Here is a 15,613-nt window from a genome sequence, read left to right as displayed (position 1 = left end):
CAAACTCTGGTTTATAAGCTATGTATATCATAAATATAAATATAAGTCTTATTTATTATAGCTTCGTCAAGCTTTACTCTCCAGCGAATCAGACAAATTATTGATGATTCTTTCTTAGATGAGAATTGCAGTAACCCTTCATTTTTGTTTTCTAATCCAAAAAATTATTATAGGCCTTAAGTTTTAAAAGTACTAGAGAAATAGAAAATATGTATTTTCATTTATAATTTGAAACATTCACAATAGAAGAACATATCTAAAATATGCATATAGTTAATAGCACTGAAGATAGCGGCTATCTACATACTTTCTTGCTCGAATTCAACTCGATAACCTTGTTGTCGCTTTTACATGTAATAATAGTACAGTCATTATAGCAAGTTCCCCTGGGAATTCGATATACGCATTTATATGTCTGTAAATACAGGTATACCCTACCATATGTAGGTTTTGAGACAACTTTAGGGTGTCATACAAGTACAATACTTACAGACATACATATAAATGGGTATATTGAATTCCGAGATTCTTACCTAATTTAAGCTTAAATGACTGGACTATAAGAGAAAAAAACTCCATTTCAGTCAAATTAATAATTATATAAGACTATGCTTTAAAAAGCAATTTTTTTAATGCTATAAAATAATAATGTCCAACGAAAACGTATATGAAAATCGATTTATAAAGTTCGAAAACTCTGTCTCATACTACTATGAGCAAAAAAATCGTAAAACATTGCTCATATATTAAAATTCTTAATTTATTCTTCCAAAGCTATGTTGTGCTCCTCAAAATAATTTCCCTTGGCCCACATACATACATTTGTGCCAACGTTTTTCCAATGCTCGAAACAGTTATTAAAGCCAACTTCCGGAAAAGTCTTCAAGGCACGTAGCGTTTCACGTGTAATGCCATCAATTGACTCGAAACGGTTTCCCCGAGCGGTCGTTTAAATTTTTTAAATAGCCAGAAGTCACACGGAGCTAAAGCAGGGAAATACGGTGGTTGCGGCACGAAAATTTGCGAAAACCTCATGAAGAATCAATGCAGTATGCGACGGTGCATTATCATGATGCAAAAACCTCTTTTTACAAATAACGGCGCATAACACTCGAATAGTATTTCTTGTTGACAATTTGGCTGGTCAGAAGGAATTCGGAGTGCACCACACCTCGATAATTAATTAAAAAAAAATTGTCAACATAACCCTCATTTTTGATCTGCTTTGAGGTGGTTTTTCCGGCTTCGCCTCACCTTTGTCATATTCGGCCGATTGAATGTCTATTTCCGCGTCTAAGGCATAGATCTACGACTCATCGCCAGTAATAATACGTTTCATAATATCCTGGTAGTCGGAAAGCATTGTTTCACCAAGCGTGCTTTCACTTTTTAGGTCCAAATGATCTTTCAAATGGTTTTCACTCAACCTTTCAATATTCCAACGATGCCTGTAAGATCTCTGACTGTTAATCGTCTATTCTTCAGAACCAATTCCTTTATTTTGATGACGTGTTGATCATCAGTTGTTGTCGATGGCTGTCCTGGACGTGGTTCGTCCGCAACGCGTTCTTGACCTTCTTTGAATCATTTTTACCAGTCTTGCTCATGACAAAGAATTATCACTGAAGGCCTTTACCAGCATTCTCAACGTTTCGGCGCCCGAAATTTGATTCCGCACACACAATTTAATGGAACTTTTTTGTTGCAAAATTACACTCATCGCAAAATTCGCCGAATGCACTTTATGTACTTTGGAAAGACAAGCGAATGCTAAACACTAATTATTATTTTAATGTGGCATTTGGTATAGATGACAGTGATAGTCATGCCAACCTAAAACACTTTGACGAGTGGGATTTCGGACGAAATTTAAATTTAAAAGTCTTACTATTGTTTGCCCACCGATAATAATGTATAGTACTATGTATAAATATATATGTATGTATTCTGTCTGTTTTAGAGCCACACATTCATCAAAATAGCGAATCTTTGCAGCAACGTTTTTAAATAGGAACCACCAATTTGTTACTTTATTGGAGTTTAAATGCTTCCTCACGTATTTTAACGAGTATACGTCTACACACAATGCGACTATACCGCCTGGGCCCGTCCACGTTTCATTACAATTGCCCATCGCGTCTGCGGCGTGTCTTCAATATCGCTTTTTTTACAAGCACGTTTAATTGTTGCAAAGTCCACAGGAATTATACACAAAACGTTCTCCTGCGTTATTCCAAATTTTTTTTATACATTTTTAATTCAATTCAATTGACAAATCGTGAGTAGCGCGAAATGCAAACTTAGAGAGAATACAAACCATTTTTTCCAACAAGCGCCGAAAATTTCCTTAAAAAACGTATCAGCGACTTTACAAAAAAAGAAACTAGAACAGTGAATTGGTGGTGAAAAAATCGTGATTTCATTGAAATACAAAATTCGAGACTAAAGAAGTTGTAGACCAAACAAAGTGGCTAGACGAGTCGACATGAATTGCTTTAGCCATTCATATTGCCAACAACAAATTGCCAATTACTTGGACTTTGCAATTAGAACAATGCTGTAGAGACTGCATACCAAACGAATTGGTGTACAGCTACACATATACATGTATATATATATGCATATATATTTGCAAACAACAACAACAGCGACTAGAAATCAAAAATGAAAAGCACACAAGCGACCGCCTAGTCGCCGCGACTAGGAAGGCGCCTAAGCCTGCTCGATCTGCTTCATATTGTGGTAGCCAGCACCAGCCACCCATGTCGCCATGTTTGGCTCCTGAGACAATTTCATTAAACGGCAGCAGCGTTGCATATACTCAGTCGTCAGCGCTCCATTGCTGCTATGGAGCGTTTTAAATTTTTTATCACCACTTAAAAAGCGACCGTAAAGCGCCTGGCGGCCAAGCTTCCACCTAAAAAGGGGAAGCTATTCCCCAGCTTTGGACAAACAAGCCAAGTTAGTGCCGGTATGATGTTGGGACATCAAGTGCAGCAGCGACAAATTTTGCGTCCTGGCAAATCGCTATCATATACTGCCACCAAGCAGGCATCAGGTAAAGCGTCAAGTATACTCACCACATGCATTGGTTCGCCTATTTGGCAGTAGAACCAGCTTCGAGGCAATATCAACGTTAACCGCCTAATAAATCAACGCAGCAATGAAAAGTATCGTAAAAGTGCTTAAATTAATCATCTTAAATGTTTATTTGTTATTTAACTGATTCCTTTTATGATGTTACCAGGCTGCAGGGGTCACATAACCGCTCAGCTGGTGCTCAGCGCCAACCTCTGCGATCCAATTCGCTCCACAGCGCCGCGCTGCTATTTGCTTTATTGTTGCCTGCCAACACGATGGTGACCAGTCGCTCGCAAATGTCCCACCGCAAAAGCCTCTCAGCAGTCTCGTTTGCCGACGTAACGTCGGCGCTACGGTTAAAAGTTACCAACATGTGGCAACAACAACCGGCAAGCGATCGTATCTCACGTTTATAGCTACAGGTTGCCAACAACAATAGTCTTTTGTTCGTATCTAAGGCGATTTGAAGCGCCACCAGCACAGGAAGCAACTATGCAATGCATCACATTACCTCGCCACCCGCTCTCGACCGCATTCCCCTGGTAGTTGCCTTGAGTGATCATATACTCGTAACTAGCTATAAATTGTCCATAGCTGCCTCGTAGGCTTATTTTGCATATCGTTTCGTAGTCGCTAACTTAATCTCCTTAACGGTATATGTGTGTCGCGTATCTTCAGATACAGAATACACATACAATATCTAGTTGGACGCTTTAGCGCTCAGAAACCGACTCCTTTTCGTTCACTTTCATAAAACTTTATCATGCTTTCCGTTTTCAAGAATAATTAAATGAGCAAATTGCTGCTTAACTCGTAAATTCATGGTAAAGACCTAAATAAAGGTAAATATATTCAAATAAAAAAAAACTAGTAGGTCATGGTATGGGTAATTATATGCAGAATTTGTAAAAAAATTTATTTTGGTGATCGGATCATTTGTCTTCGAGTAATCATTAAAAAAAAACGAACAATACTGCTTCGGGAAAAACTCATACTATTTGTTTACTGAAAATAGAAAACGAGCAACATTGGATGCAATTCGATTCCTATATTTGAAGGGAAATTGAGCAGTAATATTAAAGATTGCTGTATGCTGCATTAGGTCACTCTTCTCCATCGATCTCAACTATTAAACACTAGTTCAATGAGTTTTCACGTGGCCGTAAGTCTGTTTTAGATGAGCCACACCCAGGCGCCTCGAAAATGGGTACCACAGAACCTACCTACAGCGTGACAAAAGTTCACGTTGTCGTTTACCGACCCCAGAATAAAATAATGAGAGATTCCTAAGGCAGTACGCATCTATAGACACCGTCTCATATCCTATCACACATGAAATGTTAAGCTTGAAAAAACTATCGTCACTAAGGTTGCCCCGTTTACTTACCACGTATAAAAAACCCCAATCATGAAATTACTTCAAAACAATGTATGACGATCCGAACCAGTTTCTGCTGCTTGAAACATGTATCCACCTGTACATACCAAATACTACCAAAAAACCGTGAGCTGCACCCCCGTGAACAGCCGTGAACTACGCCAGAAAAAGCGCGGATGCCGAATTGCAGAAAACACGGCCTCGTTCGACAAAAAAAATTCTATTCCAACACAATCAAATTAGTTGACTTCGAATATACGAACTGCTGTCCGATCCATTTTCCAGATTTGGCACCGTCCAACTTCTTTTTGTTTTCAAACATTAAAAAGTCACTCTTTGGGCTGGAGTTTTAGTAAATTTCTCCATTCTGCTTTTGATATTGCTCAACGTCAGTTTACTCAGCCGCTTTAGTTTTGTGGGGATACCAAATTCAGACATCCTCTTTTCACGGGCCTTTCCCAAGATTTGGCGCATGGTGAATATCTGGTCAGTTGCTGATTTGCCAGGTCTAAAGCCACACTGATAAGGTGCAATCAGTTTGTTGACAGTGGACTTTAATATTTCAGACAATACGCTCAATAGAACCTTATATGTGATGTTGAGATGGCTTATTCCACGGTAGTTGGCGCAGATTGTGAGTCTCCTTTTTTGTAGATTAGGCAAAGCATACTTAAATTCCAATCATCGAGCATGCTTTCATCCGACCATATCTTACAAAAAAGCTGATGCATGCTCCTTATCAGTTCTTTGCCGGTGTATTTGTATAGCTCGGTCGGCAATTCATCAGCTCCCGTCACTTTATTGTTCTTCAGACGAGTAATTGCTACTCGAACTTTTTCATGGTCGGGCTATAGAACGTCCGCTCCATCGTCATCGATATTTCACTACTATTCAGCAGGCTGGAGAAGTGTTCCCTCCATAATTTTAGTATGCTCTGGGCATCAGTGATCACCTTTGGAGATTCTACAAAAGTATGCAGCGGTCTGAAATCTTTTTTTTAGTCGCCGCATCTTTTCGTAGAATTTTCGAGCATTACCCCTGTCGGCCACAGCTAGTCAAACTCTTCGTACTCAAGCATTTCGGCTTCTCTCTTTTTTGGCTGCAAATGTGTCTCGCTACCCTCTTCAAATCTCGGTATCTTTCCATGTTCATATATATTGCATAATTTACAGGATAATCGTTATTCTGATTAGTATTGTTATTATATAGTAAAGCTAAAGTAATTATAAAATCTAAAAATCGGCCATTCCCACGTCTCCCACGGGACGCCCAACGGGAATGCCCTCTGCCTTATTTTCTTACTAATTAAATTGTACTGCTCAGTCAACGTGAACATTACAATTGGTTAACATTGATTTAATTAACTGTCACCATAGTAAAAATCTCAAACATATTTTCAGTGGACTTCTTATGGTATTCATTGAACTAATTGTTGAACCTGTGATTCACAACTTAATTTTAATGCCTGGTAACATGTGTTACAACACAACAACCCAAGTGTGGTTAAACGAACGAAGGCCCCCTACATATATAGTATGTATATATATATATATATATATATGTATATGACTTGCGTTTTGCCATATAACTTATAGTTGATCACTTTGGTTGGACAATCAACAAAGCAATTTTCTCAAATTACAAGCAATCACCGAGCATTCTCTACAGTGTCCGAGCGCCACTTGTCTCAGCTGCTCAAAAATCGAATCACGTGTGCATAATTCTCAACAACAGCAGCAACTGCAGCAGTCAATCTCGGGTCCAATGCATCAAAATTACTGTTACTTCTCGCATTGCTCCCAACGTTTATCGAGACCAGGCTTACGAGTTGTTGGTGGTGGCGATTAAGTTAAACGCTACTAAACTAATTTAAAAACGATTGAAAATTTGCTTCAAAGACGTCATGGTTCGTTGCCTACACTTGATTACTCTCGTCCACGCGCAATAGTCCGCGCCAATGCCAGGGATGTTATACAAACGTATTAGTTGTTATTAGTTAAAGCTGTATGAAAGTATAAAAGTTTGTGCAACTGGACTGGACTGGACGGCTGCAATAACCCGTCACTGGACACAACATTACTTTGAAGCCTCTAAAGCGCGCGCCACCGCCACATTGACGGCTGTCAAAACATGTTCTCGGGTAATACAAATGTCGTCGTAACACAACATTGGACATGATGTTACTGCTGCCATTGCAGCTCCTGCATCAGCTCCTGTTGCTGTCGCAGCCAATGGCCGCTCTGACCGCTGCAACCGGACAACTAACTACATCTGTGCCAATTGTCACGTACGAACGTTCAACATTGCCGGAAGTTAATAGATTTTTGAAAAAATAAATACAAGTATTAAATCCATAATGCAGACATGGTGGACGAATGGGCGTTGGACCGGTTGCTCGATTGTTCGCTTGGTTGTTGGTTCGTTGAAACATTTTCATTAAGTTCGAAATTGCTTTTATGTGGAATTTAATTTGCGAACCACCATTGGACAAGCAATAACAATGCAATTTGGCTTCCACTTACAATGTGTATACAAATACGTGAATGGGAGCAAGTAATCTGTTTCGAGAATGAAATAGAATATAGCATAATTGAATGAATATTTGATTGATGTACAGATTACTGAAGAACTAAAGCGTAGAACGCAGTAGAATCTACTCAAATGTATATTAATATATTATTTTCTAACAATACTAATGTCTACCATCAAATCAGGGAGTCTTTAATTAGTATGGACCTCATATAATTTTTCTTCGACTTTTATAAGGATAAAGTCGGTTTTATTAGGCACGCGGCTTTCAAGAAGGAATAGAAGCCATATAATTCAATATTATGACCAAGAATTTAGCTTTGTTATTAAGATAATGGTTTAACATTATGATTTCGGTCAAGTGAGCACCGCGCCTGGCTCGAATAAATTCCAGACGATAGTTCCAATTTTCAAAAACTTTTTGCAGCAATTTGTCCGTCTGCCAGCAATAACGCATCGACATTTTCTTCCAAGGCGTCAATCGTCTCGGGCTTAAATGCGTAGACAAGTGACTACACATAATCCCACAAATATAGTCCAAAGGCCTTAAATCGTTCGATCTTGGAGGCCACGACACAGGCCCACGAAGCGAGAAAATGCACTCACCAAAAGCTGTTTCAATAAATTGATTGTTTCGTTGGGTGTATGACATGTAGAGCTATCTTTTCGGAACCAAAGGTCGTCCATATTAACATATTCTAATTCAGGCATAAAAAATCATTAATCATGGCTCTATTTATCGTTCTCCATTGACTATAACATTATGACCGGCTTCATTGTAAAAGAGCGGTTCAACTCTGCCCATAGAGCACACCAAACAGTGTCTTTTTGAGTATGTAACGGCGTCTCAACACTGAATTATCATCACTCCAAGTGCGACAATTTTGTTTGTTAACGTACTCATTCAAGCAAAAGTGAGGTTTCTTTTGATAATCAGGATCGGTACCCATCTCGACGCGCACGATGATCGTTCAGTTTCAATTCTTGCACCAGTTGAATTTGGTAAGCCCGCAAACCAAGATCCTTCCGCAAAATCTTCCATAAAATGCTATTGTTGCTGGCGCTGCCGGATGAACTTTTTCGGTTCTGTTCCTCAGCAAATAGGCTCGCTAATTCTGTTGAATAAGCTAATTGTTTTTTTATTCTTGATAGGTTGTTGTGTTTGTAACGGTTACCCAATCCTCGTTATGATGGTAAGGATTACATATGAAAGTTTCAGAAGAAGAACTCGAGTTACCGTGAGAATCGAGATTGACCTATACGCAACTTCGTTTTAGATACTGTAACATATTAAACTCCTACTTATCCAGAATCGAACCTGACATATCAATCATACTTGTATGTCCAGCGTGCACGGAGTCCCCGCATGACTTTTACCACCGCTTTGCGTGCTCTATACCCTGTCGAAACAGCACATTTTCTGGGCCTACCGTTGGATGACCTATATGACAACTTATCTAATCCTAACCATACCAACGGGGTTTAGATAACCGTAACAGCATTCTTGCTTGGTGTAGTGTCTGCCTTTCATATTTTGGCTGATGATGGCTCTTATTTTTTTCAGTTATGTAGTATTTCCTTTACAGAAATAAGAAAATAAGATTGTCATTGCCTTCTGAAGCCCAACAGTTTCCAAATTTTTATACTCGCTTATTAGTTACACCTAGACCTTATCAACATATTTATCAAAATGCTTTAGTACAGAAAATTATAATGTAAAGTATAATCGTATCAACCTTGGATGAAATCAGGTACTAACCATGACCTTTTCTTCCTCTCTGGTTGACTCGAAAAAACTCAAGTTCCTTCAACCCGGGGTCCCCATTTTAGAACCGATTGATAAATGGTAGAAATGAGAACAATGAAATACAACATTTTTATTATAACTTGAAGTGAATATAATTGAATTATAGGATTATGTAAAAAAAGAACTGAATAATCTATTTCGGTTATTCGAAATTAAAATTCAAAGATTTGATATTTCCCGGGGGCTACTTTGATTATTTGATTATCTTATCGTTCAGCTCTAGATAATACTCTACCTATCCTCTCACCTACAACAATGCTAATAGCTTATGTATATCTCAAGAAGTCTTATGATGGCAGGTGGGTTAAAGACTTCATATGTATACACATGTTTTACTCCTCATTCATTCATTCATTCATTGACCGAGCATCTCATTTGAAATCGTTACTGAGATGAAGTGTTTCAATTAAGCCAGACTCCGCGTATTAAATCGTACTTCCTTAATGAGCAATGCTTCAATTTCTTTTATTTTTGAATTTTTTCGCATTGGCAACAACATTCAGCAGCATTTCGGGAGCAAAACATTCAATGAATGCCGAAAATACCTGGGGTTCTCAATTTGTGAAATGAATTTTAAGTGAAAATCTGCGGGTGGTTTTGTTCGTTGCCACCATCGAACAATGCGACAATGCGACATAAAACCCAACAGCTGAAAGCAACAAACAAACAAAGCAACACTCACTCACCAAGTCAATCAATCAGGACAATATGATCACTAGCGCTACGAGCAAAACCAATCAGTCTACTCCACTTGCTTCATTAGCAAATAAGAGCTGCAAGTAATCGCCATTAACTGCTCGGAATGCACAAAATCTCAAAAAAAAAAATCCACATGAAGCGAATTCGTTTCATTTTTAGTACGATTGTTGATTTAATTGTTTGACTAATTGAGAGATTTTCTTTTTTTAATTCTCTCGAGGCCGCAGCTACGTGATCGCTGTCAGTCGATTGCAACGAATGATGCGCCCTGATCCGTCGGCGTATGGAACACTTCGGTCGCTTATGCTTGATCCTTAGCGTCAAGTAAAGTGAAGTATCACATGGTTTTGTGAACCCCCACTTGGCACTCCAACCGTCACTCACTTATGCAATTGTTCGACTTGTAATGACTTGATTTTGACGAAGTGAACTCATTCGGCCTGGTGCACATCGGTACATACGCGAAACTGCTGATTGCCGGCCGTGTTGATGATGACTCGATTGCATCTCATAGCTTAACCCATTTTTGGAGCCAATGATACCGGCATAGCGGCGACACAGGCATTGTCGCACCAAAAACGTTACACACAAAAGGTGGACAACAACAATAAATACATACATATAAGTAGGGCTTTGCGACAACGCGGTGGCGTTTTATTTATAAAATCTCCCATTCGTGTATGAGTAAACCGAATTAATTAACTCCGCACAGCCACAAAACCGCCGCACAAGTTGTCGCCAAGTGACACGACCGACAACAACAACAGGATCCGCTGCGCCAGTTTTAGATTTCGTATTGTTTTTGTGTTTTTTTACTACAGCCGGATTGCACTTGATGTCTTGTTAGACAACCGGAGGACACACAGAAGCAAAATTTCACCACTAGCAACACTAACAACACCACGACCACGATTCCTTCGTCCATACGCGAGCGTAGTCCGCTGGCTGAGTTCACATTTCATTGAGAAAACAACATTGGTCACGCGGGCACGTAATCTCACCGCCACTCGCCAGCACTCACTCCTCCACTCCACCTGTTACGCGCTACAGAAGTGACGTACGCGGAGCGTAGTCTACGAACAAATCGTGTTCCGGCTGCCAGCACATGTCCGATGCATCGGCTATATCACCAGCCATCGAGAGTTTGTGGTGCAGTGGCTTGGCGCCAGTGCCGCAACAACTATCACAACAATTGGCTCACACACAGATCGCAATTTAATTGCAAAATCTAAATGGAGATTTATGTAAATTTGTGAATTCCCTCATACTGCCCGCATCCATGTGACATTCTGTATACCGGGGCACATACATACATATGTGGGAGCCGATGCTTAAATCGTGTGCCCGGTGTGTGGCTTGATTGGCCACTAAGCTTGGGAAATCGTAAGCATTTCCCCTGAGAAAAGAGCTGAATTCTCGCTGCGTGCATTTTGGTCAAGGTATTCTTGGCTGTGGTGAGCACTTCTTGAGTTTTTTACAGCAGCAAACAATTAGTTGGCATTTCGAATTAACAACTTAATTAATACAAATTCCTAGTTAGGGCATACAAGATTTCACCCAATGAAAGGGAATGTGCTCGAATTTATTTAATTTAGCTACTTATGTATATGTATTGCTGTGAACGCCATACTCGAGTGGACTGAAATGTGCCAACAAACCGATGGTATACGGATTTAAAAATCCGTAAAAACTTTTTGAACTTTTTTTTTAAGAAATATTTTGAAGATTGCTCGGAGAAACTGACCAGACGATCGGCCGTAGAATTCGTTATTCAAAAATTTCGATATTATTTGTTTATGGATTATTTTTCACTTTTTGTTTCTAAGAAAATTTATGGTTCCATCGTTTTAGTATTATTTCGATTTGATCAATTTCTTTTTACATTGCCGATTTGGGAAGATTGTCCTAGCTTTGATCCAGAACAATTATAATATTTTAGTGTAGCGTGTGTACTGTGGGTATGTCGTTGGAACAGTTAAAGTTAAAAACTCGTATTTTTTATGTCTTCTCTAAGTAATAATGTTTTTACTCTCCTAAATTATTGTTTTGTATATTTACTTTACAAACATCTAACATTTTCTTTTCTTATTTTTTTCAGGATCCATTTACGGTAAGTTAGAACTGGAGAAGAATTCATGTATTAGAAGACCCCGAGTATGTACTATGCAAAGTATGTACTATAAAAATACAATTGTCATGATCAGCTATAAACGCCGAGGAAACACAGTACCTGTTCTAATGAAATCAGGGGAACGTGTGTCTCGCTGAAAAATTTCACATAGTTTTATAGATTCTTATGGAACAGATTATTGTACATTACACATACATACATATATTTACTAATTAGTTAATTTTCCCGCTGTTTGATATATTGATAAAGGTTAGATGCTACATTCATAAATTTTCCTTTATGACCCAAATAGTAAGAGTCAGACAATGATTTTTGCCTTGACTTCTGCTTCCCAAGATTAAAGAAGCACCACTTTATTTGCTTATCTTGAGCAGGGCTTATTAAATATGCTACGAAGTTTGTAAAATCCGGAAGGAAATTTCGTAGACCCTATAAATTATACACGTCTACACATGACCAGCGTAACGAGTTGAGTCGATTTAGCCATGTCTGTCTGTTCGTCTGTCTCTATATATGCGAAGTAGTCCCTCAGTATTTGGGATATCGATCCGAAATTTAGCAAACGTTCTTTTCTTCAAAATAAGCTACTCATTTTTTAGAACCACCGATATCGAACTACGATAGCATACAAGTATATGCAGCTATGGTTCTCATATGGAAAACTTTTTTATGTCTTCAAACAAATTGTTCAGATCAGCCGCGACAGCATTTAGCTGCCATACAAACTGCTTTTTTTAATTTGAAAACGTTATTATACTTTGATGGCCTAGTAAAACCGAGATGATTTTATGAATATATAAAATTCCGGTGGCACCGGCTGCCGCAAATAGGAGACAGCCGTCTGCTACTAGGGAAATAACTAGGGCTCGTTTTAATGGCAGCCGCTTATCAAAGAGAATACAAAAAAGTCATCGTATGCCTTATACTGCTGCAAAAGTGCCATTGGCAAAAGATGAGTCCTCTGGCTCTATGACACCATAGTCAAGCCCATTATGTTCTATGGAGTCTTTCTGTGGTGGAGGGCTCTGGATAAGACCACAATTGCGAAGAAACTCTATAACGTTCAAGGGGCGGCGCTCATGTGGACAAAGGTCAATTCCAACCATGCACTTAACGTCATCTTGCATATTATGCCCGCAGACATAGTCAGAAGATGTATGGCTGCGAAAGTTGCTATCAGACTCAAAGATTTTTTCTTGCTTTGACTTCATACCGATTAACTTGGATCATGATGTCGCCAAACCGAACTCTGGCGGCTCTTCCTCTGCCCAAATACCGACGAGGGAGTTGTGGGTGGAAAGAAGCCGTTGGAGGAGAGAGAAAGTGAGCTTCTTACTGAAAGGTCGATGCTTGAGGAGAAAGTTGGTGGAGGGGTTTACACTCAGGAGTCCAACCCGAGGTTGCAGCCATTAAGGTAGCAGCAGATCTCCTGATCCGGAGTGCAGATCTTCTTCATTCACTCAGATAGCAGAGTGCCGATACTAGTTTGAACTGATTAACAATGCGTTCAGTGTTGGTCGATGGGTGCCTCGGTATCAATAGCATTGAGTGTCTTTGCGATAAGACTGGTACCAGGCCATAGCAGAATCGCAGGAAATTGACCATCGCTATCGGCAGAAAGGGAGCGGGTCAGTACTCCCGTATACCCTTGCTTGTGTTCTACTACTAGATAGCTCGGCTTCGCGGAAGCTTGGCCAGCACTGGGCCACCAACGGTACATGTGTTGTTCCAAAAACCTTTTGGCCCAAGATCGATCGCAAGAGAAGTAGTGATCTGTCTTCCTAGTTATGAGGCTTTTAACACATACTAACCCTTGTACGAGATTTTGTCAAAATTCTGTAGTAATATATGAACAGGGATCGCTTCACAAGGCTTACAGTAACAACAAAATGTTTAATATTAACTTGAAGAGAACGGTGAAGGATGTGTTTTGAATCACGCCTTAGGCGCTTTAACTGTATTTTAACACATATGAATAACCGCTTTGAGGAAGGTAGAACCCACTGTGTAATTTCTGACATGACTAGAGTTATAAAACATAGTTTAACAACTTAATAATGCCACAGTGCCACAATGCCATCACCTGTTGTACTGCCGATGGAGCGTTGCTGACATGCGTTGAGCGGCTTGGCGCTAACTCTTTACAAACATCGTATAGTGGAGGCATATTGCCAAGTCACAAACACAACGATGACTTATCGCTAGCCTCGGTGCTGTGCTGTGGCGCAAGCTACAATTACGCCTTTTTCACCTTTCCAGCTGCCCGGTGCGAATGCTTATCGATCGCTGCGGCTGACAAATAAGCGCCTCAACACGCCACTCTCCAACGTCCATCAACAATACGAATTGGCAGGAGGTAGTTATGAAAGCAATTAAGGATATCGAATAACGCTCAAAAAGTATCAAAACCGACGCTAAGATATCGAAGGGTAGACAGTACGTCCGCAGCCACAAGAAACAGCCTAGCAAAGCTCTCACCTCTACACCAACACTTGCCTGTGGTGAGAATAAATGATGACGCACAGCTGCTGATCAATAGCACGCGCTTGAAGAGCCAATAAATCATTGTGGCGATAGCCGGACCCCAACCCTACAAACAATTTTTTTCAGAATCCGCCCGAAAAGCAACCGAGTTTAGACGAACAAATATTTCAATGCAATAACCGCTTGTGAACCTCCTTTCCCAATTGACTCTTTAAGCAAGCTAATTAGTAGTGGTGAGCGTTGCGCACCTGCCAACCGCGCATGCGCAAACATTGGCGACAGCACAGGCCACAGGACGCGCGCCTACAAAAACTGGCGCAAAAGCATGCCGAAGGCTATGATATTTGCGCAAAAAAATTATTGGGCGTTTGCTTATTAAATATTCGCATTCGTAACCACCGTTCATTGTCAACTAATAAGTACAGCAATAAAAAATTTAATTGCACGCAGAGTAAAAGTAATGTTACTAACAAGGATGATTAAAGTAAACAAGCTCAATTGTCGTTTAAATGACAAGTTTTGACAACTCGTAAAATGACATGGCCGCGGGCAGTCTATCGTCGCGAGATCGCCGTGCAGCGTTGAAAGGACGCGCCTACAAACGAACGTGCAAACTCGTCGACAGTCAAGTGACATATACATACATATAGACAATTAAGTACCGACCAAAGAACTTTTGAGACAGTGTTGGTATCTTACTACGTATATAGGAGCATTTAGGACCCCTTCACTGCACAATTGCTCGACTAAAATTAATAATCCGCGTAATTTGTTGATTTTTAGCCGCGCAAACACAAAACACACAATTCAGCGGCGGCTCAACGTAGTGACCTTTTGTGGCGTCGCCGTCACCGTCACTGTCCCCGCCAACGCTGCCGCGCGTGCATTTGTTTTGCGCTTAATATGTCATTTCGATCGTTTGCCAACGATAAGCACGTCAGCCGTCAGTCGGATTGTTTTGGCTGATGGTTTGACGTGGTTTTGATGTTGTTAGTCGGTTCGTTAGCTTTGCGCCGCTCAGTTTCACTATTCACTTTTACTTGTTTTTGCCTTGTGTTCAAGTTTTTTTTCTTTTTTTTTTTGGTTGCTTATTAAGTATCGCTCATGAATTGGCCTAAATTACAAGTATTATTTTGGAAATAGTGTGTTGAATGCTCAAATTGTTTTACCCTCGTTGCAGGGTGCGGGGGGCGTTTCGGTGTCAATGCGAAGCGGAAATGTAATTTCTAATCAATTAAGTCTTATCGCCTCAATAAATAGAAAATAATTGCCTCTCATAAGTGACAATGGCCTGTGGGGGTGGCTTTCTATTTAGCCGTAAATGATAGCTTGGAAGAAAGGTCAATGCAGTAAGTGTGTGTTAACGGCAAAAATTGCCTTGGGAATGTGCACATATTTTGACAAGAAATTATGATCTCGATCTTCAAATGCCACAATAAGTACGAGTTATTATTATTATTGTTAGGCGGCATAATAGCCAAAGCAGTTGTTAACAATAAATCTG

At 39.9% G+C, this 15,613-nt stretch overlaps 1 protein-coding gene across 1 annotated transcript in view; it reads left to right on the top strand.

The window, feature by feature from the left end:
• LOC105225299 (ankyrin repeat domain-containing protein SOWAHB) overlaps positions 1-11,696 on the top strand; it is a 96,810-nt gene extending 85,114 nt beyond the window's left edge. The window contains exon 4 of the mRNA XM_049458941.1: positions 11,593-11,696. Coding sequence (XP_049314898.1) covers positions 11,593-11,613 — 21 coding nt within the window. The 3' untranslated portion in view covers positions 11,614-11,696. The remainder of the gene's footprint in view (positions 1-11,592) is intronic.
• The last annotated feature ends 3,917 nt before the right edge of the window (positions 11,697-15,613 follow it).

Source organism: Bactrocera dorsalis, chromosome 5 (genome assembly GCF_023373825.1).
Source record: "Bactrocera dorsalis isolate Fly_Bdor chromosome 5, ASM2337382v1, whole genome shotgun sequence".
NCBI classification, from domain to species: Eukaryota; Metazoa; Arthropoda; class Insecta; order Diptera; family Tephritidae; genus Bactrocera; species Bactrocera dorsalis.
The sequence above is the reverse complement of the archived record's forward strand: the minus strand, read 5'-3'. Positions and strand labels throughout refer to the sequence as shown.